The sequence below is a fragment of the Vipera berus genome (assembly GCF_964194415.1).
Source record: "Vipera berus genome assembly, chromosome: 5".
Taxonomy (NCBI): Eukaryota; Metazoa; Chordata; class Lepidosauria; order Squamata; family Viperidae; genus Vipera; species Vipera berus.
In genome coordinates, this window is record NC_138207.1 from 65112408 (window position 1) to 65124631 (window position 12224).

At 34.8% G+C, this 12224-nt stretch overlaps 1 protein-coding gene across 2 annotated transcripts in view; it reads left to right on the top strand.

Moving 5' to 3' along the window:
- Positions 1-11083, top strand: part of DOCK1 (dedicator of cytokinesis 1) — a 443954-nt gene extending 432871 nt beyond the window's left edge. For both annotated transcript variants that reach the window (XM_081328492.1, XM_081328491.1), the window contains exon 52: positions 10043-11083. In XM_081328492.1, the coding sequence (XP_081184618.1) occupies positions 10043-10138 (96 nt within the window). In that variant the 3' untranslated portion in view covers positions 10139-11083. The remainder of the gene's footprint in view (positions 1-10042) is intronic.
- The last annotated feature ends 1141 nt before the right edge of the window (positions 11084-12224 follow it).

Below are 12224 nucleotides of genomic sequence, written 5' to 3' on the forward strand. Positions count from 1 at the left end.
TTGAACTTGACTTATTAATAACTGACAGTACAGTGGCTCATATAGCTCATATAATAACTGATAGTAAAGGTAAAAGGTAAAGGTTCCCCCGCACACGCGTGCTAGTCGTTTCCGACTCTAGGGGCCGGTGCTCATCTCCGTTTCAAAGCCGAAGAGCCAGCGCTTGTCCGAGGACGTCTCCGTGGTCATGTGGCCGGCATGACTAGACGCCAAAGGCGCACGGAACGCTGTTACCTTCCCACCGGAGTGGTCCCTATTTTTCTACTCGCATTTTGACGTGCTTTCGAACTGCTAGGTTGGCAGAAGCTGGGACGAGTAACAGGCGCTCAACTCTGTTACGCGGCACTCGGGATTCGACCCGCCAAACTGCCGACCTTCCGATCGACAAGCTCAGCGTCCTAACCCACTGAGCCACCGCGTCCCTGATAGTACAGTGGCTAAAATATCCAATAGCCTAAAACTATTGTAGCTTGCCTTTATCTTCTTTTTTTTAAAATTCTTTTTATTTCATTCAAAAAAAAAGTTAAAAAAAACTCCAACAATTTTTTTAAAAACAAAGAAAAAACACAAAACAAACATTGGGGAAAAACAACACATATACACATATTATACCACCTAGTTGAATACTGATTAATATATTACTACAGTATTGGTTTCCCACCACTTGTGAAACAGGCTCAGAAGAAAATTTAAGCTACTAAGTCTATTCACAAATTATTGACCTGCTATCCATATTAATAACTATATTACGGTAATAACCACATATTTAACAGGAAGAACAATAATAATAAAAAGCGCAAGGTTAAAGTTTCAAAACCTTCTATTAACAAACTAGTATTGTAGTCAACTTGTAGAAAATTTACCATGGCATCTTATCTATCCCAGTCATTCCAAGAGTTAAGAGTAATTTGTCCTGGATCAAGTATCCATGTTTGTGTCTTAACACCATTTCTTAACAATTGTTGTCTAAGTAAATATAATAAATTCAGTCTCCACAATCGGTCCATCTTCCCAACAAAGTCCAGAGGAAAGTGGTTAAATGTGACAAATCCGTTTCCCAATATTCTTCAGTTTTCCTAGGAAAAACCAGTTTATCACTTCTCCAGTCAGACAGGATTCTGCAATTGTAAAAGAATGCAGGCTTGAACTTCAGAGCGGGATATGCAATTGGCTCAGCTGGTTTTGCATCTGTACAATCCATATCTCTTTCCTGACTTTCCAACAGTTTTTAAATCACATTCCTGCAACTTTTATATCACATTCCTTTTGTGAATCTGATTTCTCCAGAGCTACAGCATATACAGCTACAGTATATGCATCTGAATATTTTCACGGCTATTATCTTTCATCAAACTTTTTGTCTTCTATGTAGAAAAGTAAATTGACTTAACAATTCTGGTAAATCAGCATCTTCCTCAAATTATCCCTTGCAAATGAAAGAATGCAATTGCAACTCATAGTCACTTATATAAGGAGAATATCGTGCATGGGTGTCACATGATCGCTTATTTTATGGACCCTTGATTAAATGGGAAGCTTATATATGCATGAATACATGATCAGCATGCTAATAGGCAATATTCAATATTTCTGTGTGATAACAAGATGTATTTTATTATCACACTTAAAAGTAGGATATATCTTAACAGTAATCCCATCATACATGTGGAAAATGAAGTGAAGAGACTTATCAAGTGCTGAGACCTCCCTCAATGCTTACTATAAACATTTACATTTGATCCAACTTTATACATTTGGTTTCATTTGAAGTATCCATACTTTTCATTATAAAAATACATATTGAAGCTTTTTAGATAACATACTCTCATTGGAGTGGACATGGTGAAGCTCTCCAAATGTTTAACTAAAACCCCATTAGGCCCAGCCAGTGATAAAGCATTCAAGACACTGTAGTCCAGTAGCATCTATATGAGCATAAACTCATCCTATAGTAGAACTGGAGATACTTGTATTAGAATGATATATTCAGTTCAGTGTCCTTAGCTCTAAAGTTATAAAATACTTAAGGGAAAAGATTCTATAATATCTTCCTTTTGAATTTAACATGAAACCTTGTATATTGCTTTGTAAGGATTGTATCCATCACTGTATACAAAATCAGCTACATGCTAAATTAAAATCAAGAAAACAACTTCAAAAGAAATGGAGTTTAATTTAAAACATGGGATGCTTACTCAGAATGGAAATAAAATTTTACTCTCGATTTAAAATTACAAGCAAAACTTTATGCACTTTTTAAGAGAATCAATATATGGTACTAGAACTAATATAGACAGAAACATATGATAACTGTACCATAGTTCTATTGCTTTCATAATAAACATCTGTAATCGTGTGCAGTAAGTTGACAACTATAATCATTTGTGCATCTTGTCTGCCCGTAGTATCTATAGCTTTTGAACCTGCATTTAGAATTTCAACAAACCAATAAAGGATTGTCGTTTTGACAAGTTATGTTGTTCTTGACAAAAGTAATGGAATACATATTCTACCAAAATAGGAAAGCATTTATGGCTATTGAAAAGAATGGAGGAATGAAATACCTCCACAGTATATCAATTTTTATATGGCAAATATATTCATTAATTTGAAATTAATTTGTCTTTGGACACAGTCAAATAGACTGGAGATGCTAAACTAGGTCAGTGGGTTTTTGTAAGTAATATTAGTAAACATTAAGTAAAAGCTTGATGGGAGCTGACCCACCATCGTTTCTTATTTTATCTTTTTCTGTTATTTTAATTTGACTTGGAAGTGGGTTGAGATGTTTTATTATAGGATTGTTTTTATATTTTCTTTAATGATATGTGTGTGAGTGTGAGAGAGAGTGTGTGTGTGTGTGTGTGTGTGTTAAAAAAAGTCCTGGTTACTAATAGTAACACTGGCAAAGGGAAGTTTCTTTAATTATGAGCATGAAATAACAGCATTCAAATAAATAAAAGCAAAATGAAACTGAAAGGTTATAATTTACTGTTTGCATTCAGTTCTTACATACTATCTTATAAGTATTGTCTCAAATGTTTAATATTCAATAGTGCTATGAGAATTACTGTTTGCATTATCATACAGTGCAATCATCTGTGTGTGAGTATTCAAAATATTGTGTAGTTTATGAAAAAGAGAGAATTAGTCCTATATTAGGCCTGGAAAGGAAATTACAAAGTAAGATGCATGTAGATAAGGATAAACAATTGCATATCCTTTTGTGCCAGAGACATAGGAAGAGAAAGTCAAGGAAAGTCAAAGTCATTTTTTTTTTAAAAAAAGTAGTGATTTTAATTTCTTGCCCACAATATTTCAATGCAAACCCCAGATGTTATTTAAAAATTCATGAAGAAAAATTCCTATTCCTTTATATCTCACCCATTTCTACCAAGGCAAATTTCAAGACAAACAAGGATAGCTATTTCTTTTAATACAGAAAAAAATATAAAGAGAAGTGATTGGAGATGAAATGCTTCCATGTTCCAGGTGCATCTTTTAAATAAGACTTCTATTTTTCCTGAAGGTCACATGGCTATAGGAAATTGGCCTAGGTGTGGCCTTAATTTCTGGTAAACCATATCATTACTTCAGTCATTCTCTTAAAACCTACCATTGTTGAAACCTAACACAGTCCTCTTAATTAATGTAAGTATAAAAAATACATAGACCCCCTGGCCCACTTTATCTAGGCTTGGAAACTAAATAAGTCTGTGTTTTCTGTTTCTACTAAATGTGATTAATCTATAACTTAACTATTGATATTAACCTGCTGGTGTCATCTAGTTTTGAAGTTAAATAGAGTCTTTTTTATTTTTAAATTTATTTTAATTATCCTTTACAAGAGATTAAAAATTATGACATTTAAATTAAGGAAAAAAGGCCAAATTGTTAATAGGAATTTAGGAATATAAAATAGACATAGAAAAGAAAGCAGTAAAAGATTTTTCACTTACAGATAAAAACGTAAATGCTACCAAGGATATTGTCTATAATTAACTTTCACTAGTACAGTTTTACAAGCCAGAATCTGTTTATAAATATCTACCCAGCCTAAAACATTTGCTGAACAACCATAGTACGCTTTCAAATATAGAGAAACAAATTTTGAAATAGACCCAGGAAGCTAAGCAGGGTCATGCTCACTTAATATTTGGAAGGGAGGTCATTAAGAAATACCAGAATCTCGGATTAAACTTGGAAGAAGGCAGCAACCAACTTTTGTACTGTTGCCAAGACAACTACATGGATGTGTTAATTAAGTCACTAGGGGTAAGCTCAATTGGAAGGAACCTTTCAGTTTTTCAGAAAATTTGGATTTCTATTTCAAGCATATTGACAATGGCAGTCAAACTTTTCGGCAGAGACTAATGGGCATTTTTCTTCTTTCATTGTAAAGAGGTAGACAGAAACTAGAGGAACAGAAATAAACATTCTGCATGTTTATAGAAGTGAAAAGAAGGTAGGAAGAGGTTGCAAGTACTATCGATCTCAAAATGTGTTGTTTTCTACTTACTCTGCCAGCAAAGCATTACTTGCAGCCCTATCTATTACTGGATATTTATGTACTCAATTAATTTAATAGTATTAAAAGTCAAGATTTCTTTCTAATGACATATCTGACTTAATCTGGCTTAGGGCAAACACAGATATTTTAGTATCCTTTTTAAGTGGCTTAATATGTTAACATTTCTGTTAAAATTATGCAGAAATTTATACTGTTAATTCCTTGTCTTCTCTGAGCTTGGTTGTTTTCTTGCATCTTGCAGACATTTCATTACCCAAGCTATCAGTGCTATTGTCACTGATGATATTACCTAGTTTGGGTAAAGAAACATCTGCAAGAAAACAACCAAGCCCAAAGAGCACCAAGGACCCTTCATTTCAACCCTGAGCTATAAATATTCTCCTTTATTGGTCTTTTTCATCTTCTTCCCTTACACTCTACACACACACACACACACACACAAATTAACTTTGTTCTGGCAAGCAAAATATTTTGAATCAGACCCTCAGTGATCAATTTCCATATTACCTTAGTTACCCCAAGGTTCATACTTGATTTAGAGATCTGAAGTTAATATGGGTGATCTTACCAAATCCTAAAGGGTTTGTGTAAAGTAGGGAATCCAACTTGCTGTTATTATAAAAAATGCAGAGATTGAGCATCTTCAGTAGATGACCAACTACCCTTTCCACCCCCACTAAAAAATTGCAAAAATAAAAATACTTCCCTCTCATACTGCTCTTCTAAAAAGTGTAGGGTTAAAGTGAATTAGCTCTCAATAGATCATTAATATTTTAGAATGCTAACATTACTCTTCAGATCTCATAGGTAGAGGTGTAATTTTTTTGGAATCATCATTGCAATCTACCTTTAAGATCAAGACAGCACTAAAGCCCATTATTGAGTTAGGATCTATCAAGTCACGAATGGAAGTTAAATCTAGGATTGCTTTCTTGGTTTTTTGATTATGGGGACAATCCAAATTATACAGTGTTGATACGCATGAAATCAAAAGCCATTACTAGTTCTGCTCCAGAAGGAGGGTCCAGTGCAACTTTCTTGGTGATGCTTTCCAGTACTATTAATATTGTTATGAGGTGACTCACTTGAAAAGTCAATTATGTTGGAGTGATCAGGAGAAAAAGGAGAAAGGGCCACCATAGTACCTGTTGGCAGGACATTATAAAGGATAACACCAGGATGACAATGGCAGATATGAAGGAGGTGGTACAAGACAGAGCAGCATGGATAGTGCTGATCCATAAGGTGGCTGAGGGTCAGACATGACTGAATGGCTGACGATAATGACTAATATAATATTTTTCTATTGTTTAAATATTCTACAAACCACACCAGCATCCCTTAACTCTGAGGGGAAACAGCACTACTTTTCATTGAAAAGGCTTTGTTATCACAGGGCTTTATTAGAATCTTATTCTTTTCCTCTTTCAATATTTTCTATTAAACTGAGATTTATATCATTCTGGTTCTTTACCTTCTTTCCACCTTCTCCTTCCACGGTTGCTTTTAAAATTTAAATGCTTCCCCTTCAATGTGAAATCCACCACTATCAGCTTGCTACTGACCTACCTCCTCATCCCTTAGCCTAAATTGTTCAATCTATGAAGATTTATAACATGCAGCAGCTGTATTCAATTCTTCATAAACCCTATCCTTTAAATTTGTATCCTTTCTCATTTTTTGATTCTTAATTCCCCATTCATCCATCAAGTTAAAAATGCATATTACTATGCATGTGCCCTTCACAATATAAATTATTATAGTAAATCAGTCCTCTGTTATTGCCTGACATTGTATTGACTATGTTACATAGCCACTCTAAAGGTGCATAGTTAGTAACTAAATAACAAAGGGTTTTGCAGTAAGTAAGAATGCAGAGAACAAATGGTCTACTTCATGGCTAAAGTTAGTTTCTCTACAGAAAAATAATTATGTTCCCTAGGATATGATTCTTACTGAGAGATGAACCAGAATACTTGTTCCACCTTGATATTGAGACAGAACTGACCCCAAATGAAATGCTGAAAGATATGTCATCATGTAAATGGCTTTATTACCTGACTTTTACCTGACTGTGGGTTTTGGTAACATTTTGACCATGCATCAAGAGTTTTCTTCAGACTATTCTTCCACTTCAACAAGCCAGCTACATAAACAGTGAGAATAGCTATTTATGAAACAAATTGACCATATTGGACCATTTAATATAGTAATGGTTGCACAGGTCCTTTTGTGGAAGAGAGATTTGTGGAATTGCTAACATTAATAACTGTGTACTTTTGCTATTTCAAAATGGCAAGAAATCTTGATGCCTTTTTTCCAGCAATTTTGTTTGAAAGTGAATGGTGAAGTGCAGAAAAGCTGTTTGCATTAATCCTGGAGCTTCAGATTGCATTTTCTGCTAAAACAAGAGAAGAGAATATCATTAAGTATTGGGAAACCCAATGTTCACAGTTCATCTGAAGGCAAGACAGTGATTTACATTAAAAGTGGTACATAGAAGTTCGTGGCACTATTATTAAGTAGTATTTGGCATTTTTTGTGTAAGAAAAAAACCACAAGATGCTTATAAATGGAAAGCAACTTCATTTGGCTCTATTGTACAATGAAACAAAGTGTTTATATTAGAAATATTTGTCTAGAAGCACTCTGCAAGAAATCAGACTTGAGCATTGGTTTCCTGGGAAATGATCTGAATACTTATTGGCCTTGTATGCCCAAAAAATTGTACCTCTAAAGAAAAGGATATCCTGATCTAAGGGTTTTGTCTTTAAACTATATACCTGATACACTGAATGGATGTCAAGACATCAATGCAAATTCTTTTTTCTAAAGATATATGTTAAATTGACAAGTGAAAAGCAAGAATCAAAGTTTAAGAGGACAAATCATATTCAGTTCCACACTTGTATAAATCTTCACACTTTTCTTAGAGATAAATTGACAGACACTGTAGTAATATTCAGCTTGTACTTTGTACTTTCCCTATGATAATAGTGAAAAAATTGACAGATATTTTATGTGTTTGTTTTCATTACTGAAGAGTCATAGAATTGCTAAAATTGTAATAACTTGTTTACTAACAGTATGAAATGGAATGGATTTACTTGAAGAATAATAAAAGGTTGAAGAAAAATTGGGGGAGGACAGTGTGGGAAAACAAGTGGAAAAGCAAGTCTTAAGGTATAAAATGAAATGAAAAGTACTCCTGACAAAGTAAAATTTATTGGATGATCATATTCCAATATAATGGGGGGTGGGGGGTGAGTCAACCTATTTTCCAAAGCACAAGAAGGCAAGACAAGAAACGATGGAAACTAATCAATAAGATAAATAACTTAGAACTAACTAAATTTCCTAACAATGAGAACAATTAACCAATGGAACAGCTTGCCTTCAGAAGTTGTGGGTGTTCCATCACTGGGGGCTTCTAAGAAGAGACTGGACAGCCACTTGTCTGGAATGATATAGGGTCTTCTGCTTGAGAAGGGGGTTGGACTAGAAGACCTGGAAGGTCCCTTCCAACTCTGTTATTCTGTTATAATTGCTGGATGGAGCATTGCAAAATGACTTGATGTTCTTTTCATGGAGGTTTTAATGATTGTATTCTTAGTAAAGCTATGGAAAATCAGCTTAATAGCACCATATGTGAAATAGCTGCACATTACCCTTATAACAAAGATTTTTATTGTGGCCAACATCTTTATTGGTGCATAATTTGCTGCTCATATAATTTGCACTTCTACTGCTGATTAATTTGATTAAATAAAGCCCTAGAAGTCAAAACAGTACCCAGCAACATAGCATATTGGCATTACAAATATTAAGACTTCGTAAATATATGCTGGCAAATGAAAAATTGTTCATAAGTTAGAAATATACACATTTCATACCCTGTTTCCCCAAAAATAAGACTCGATCCTATTTATTTATTTATTGCCTCCAAAAGTTCTCAGCTGTGGAAGCCTTCAGGAAAGGCCTCTGGTTGCGAAATGCAGGCCAGAGCTGCATTCTCAGTTGCAGAATGAAGCTGCTACTTCGGCTGCAGAAGTGGGCCAGCGAGGCAAGTGTCAACCATGGGAGGCCTGCCCTAGCTTGATTTTTCAGCATGCGCCTCGCCCAAAAATAAGGGCTTATTTTTTGGGGGTAGGTCTTATATTAGCCCCCCCCCCCCGAAAAAAATCAAGCTAGGGCTTATTTTCAGGGTAGGTCTTTCGGGTATAGCATGGCCTTTCTAACATGAGAATTGACATCCAATTATAAAAAAGGTATGTTATATTGTTGTTGTTGTTAGTTGCGAAGTCATGTCCGACCCATCGCAACCCCATGGACAATGTTCCTCCAGGCCTTCCTGTCCTCTACCATCTTCTGGAGTCCATTTAAGCTCTCGCCTACTGCTTCAGTGACTCCATCCAGCCACCTTATTCTCTGTCGTCCCCTTCTTCTCTTGCCCTCAATCTTTCCCAGCATTAGGCTCTTCTCCAGTGAGTCCTTCCTTCTCATTAGGTGGCCAAAGTATTTGAGTTTTAGCTTCAGGATCTGGCCTTCTAAAGAGCAGTCAAGGTTGATCTCCTCTAGGACTGACTGGTTTGATCGCCTTCAGTCCAAGGGACTCACAGGAGTCTTCTCCAGCACCATAGTTCAAAGGCCTCAATTCTTTGGCACCCAGCCTTTCTTACACTCCAACTTTCACAAGTGGTTCCGTGTCCAGTTCTCACTGTTGCTTCTTGGCCCACATATAGGTTTCTCAAGAGACAAATAAGATGGTCTGGTACGCCCATCTCTTTAAGAACTTGCCACAGTTTGTTATGATCCACACATTCAAAGGCTTTAGCATAGTCAGTGAAGCAGAAGTAGATGTTTTTCTGGAACTCTCTAGCTTTCTCCATGATCCAGCGTATGTTGGCAATTTGATCTCTAGTTCCTCTGCCTCTTCAAAATCCTGCCTGTACTACTGGTAGTTCTCGATCCACATACTGCTGGAGTCTAGCTTGTAGGATTTTAAGCATAACTTTACTAGCATGAGAAATGAGTGCAATGGTGCGATAGTTTGAACATTCTTTGGCACTGCCTTTCTTTGGAATTGGAATGTAAACTGATCTTTTCCAGTCCTGTGGCCACTATTGAGTTTTCCAAATTTGCTGGCAAATTGAGTGTAGCACTTTTACTGCATCGTATGTTATATTATATACATATTATTCCAAAATATATCTCAGTTTAGATATATTTAATATATCTCAGTTTAGTAATGTTTAGTGCTAAAATAGTTAATATACGCAATGTAAAATAATTATGCTTCCTTATGTAATAGATTTCAGTTGATATCCTTACTGAATACTCAGTTTAATTACAGTCATTAGTAAAGTCCTGTTCAATAAGACCCAGGTAGGAGTGGAATTAAATAGACATAGGTTTTTATCCTTCTATCACAATAGTAGCATTATATGAAATTATATTTGAATCAATAGAGTTAATTCTCTAGTAAGATCTTTTATCCATATTTTCTTCTAGCAACTGCCACCTCCTTTGCCAAGCAAAACACCACCACCGCCACCTCCAAAGACCACTCGGAAACAAGCCTCTGTCGATTCTGGGATCGTCCAATGAGAAAGAAGAGATACCTTGAAAGATTAAGTTGTAAAATTTCTGTATCTTAAATATGTTTAAAATGTTTGCAATTATATCTCAACCCAAATCAACAATATGAAACCTTAGTTGCAATGATTCTCACATTCCAACAGTTACTGATATCTCTAAGTATGGTTACAAAATTATTCAGCTGAATGCATTGTAAAGCAGCCAGGAGCTGTTTTTGAATTAATGGTTCTGAATGGGTTCTAGAACAATCAAAATATCATTGAGAGATTGCATTTGTGTCTTTATCTTTGCATTTGCATATGTAAGCCTTATGAAAATAATTGTACTAATGCCTGCAATGTAGTTTAGTATTATAGATATATAATCTTTTACATTAAAGTGTTAGGTTAGGAAAACTACTTATCATGCTCTAGGCTTACATTAGAGTTGGTCTCTCATGCATTGATTGGTCCTTATTCAATAAATTATCAGCTAGTTTTTGCTTATATGTTAGTGCAGAATATATTTCAGGTTCCTGGGTCAACATTAATTTATAGGGAATAATATCTACAAATGTAGACGTCTAAAAATATATAGGGATAAAAATGATGCTTTTGGAACAAACAAAACCATTCTTACCTTTTGTATTTGATTCACAACTGTGTCACCATGTACAGACATTATGTATATATTATGGTCTTACAGTGTCTTTAGATCCACTCATTCCTTACTTTTAAGTAATAAGCATATAGTTTATCTTCAAATGTGTTTTAATTATTGATAACTGTTAAAATATGTAACAAGTCTAACAGAGTAATTAAGCTCTGAAATCTTATGAAGAATCAGAAAAGAATCTTTTTAAAAACGCCTGTATAACTTTTTAAAATCATCTGCAAATTTTATAATCTTAACAATGTTTTTTAATATTTCCTGCCAAATAAAGAAATCCTTTTAAAGTATTTCCCTTTTCTAAGAAAATAAAAATGCTGGTTACTTTAGAATCTGTGTTTATTGGCTTACAATTATTAATATGAATTTTCTTAATATTGTTAGACAGTATTACATAACTATAAATGGACTTGGTTTGCCTGGAGAGAAGACAGAGCTAGTAGTAAGATGCACTCAGCTTAAGAAAAGGACCTCCACTTGAAAAGGGCCACCTTCTCAATCCCTGTTACTACACCCTGCCAGATTCAGAACGCTCTTCGATTCAGGAATGGCATTCAATTTTATGCAGAGAATAGAATAGAATAGAATAGAATAGAATAGAATAGAATAGAATAGAATAGAATAGAATAGAATAGAATAGAATAGAATAGAATAGAATAGAATAGAATAGAATAGAATAGAATAACTATATTTGGCCAGGTGTAATTAGACACGCAAGGAATTTATTTCTGTACTGCTGTACTGTAGTATATATTCTGTACTATTATACTGCTATATCTATTGTCTACTAGTGATATGAGTCAATGCAATGGGGAATTAAGAATAGACTTTTCTTCATTTGCAGAAAATCAAATGAATGTAACTACTCTCTTCTAAATAAAAATATCACATTCATCACCACCATAAAGTTCTGACCTGTCTAGTCTGCTTCTGCAGAATTCTAACAGATGTTACCACAGCAGCTGTGCCTCACAATTTACGATGTCTGTGATTTGTGGAAAATATCAAGCTGAGGAGAGGAGGAAGGAGAATTTGATTCATTGATTGACAAATCTGCCCTAATGTCTGAGAGACTTCTGTAAATCTCAGAAGCCATCAGTCTTCCCAGATTTGAACTACCTTCTTTCCCCCAGTTTTAATTGTTTTTTTTATGCTGAGCAAATTAACAGAAGGAAAGTAAGAACATACAACTCTGTTAACAAAAAGTTTTTTAAAAAAATCAGAACTAAAAAAGAAAGAAAAAAAGGGCCGTTGCCCTGTTGTTGAAATGGAACAAATTAAAATGTCATACCAAATTGTTGCTGCAAAATAGAGATTTCTTCTTCCAGTAATTTCTTCTTTTAGCCAGCACTTCCAAACCTGTGACTTGTGATGTTTTAACTGATTCCAAATGCTGTGAACCTATCTGAATGGGTGATTCAGAATCATATTAATAGTCTTGATGTGT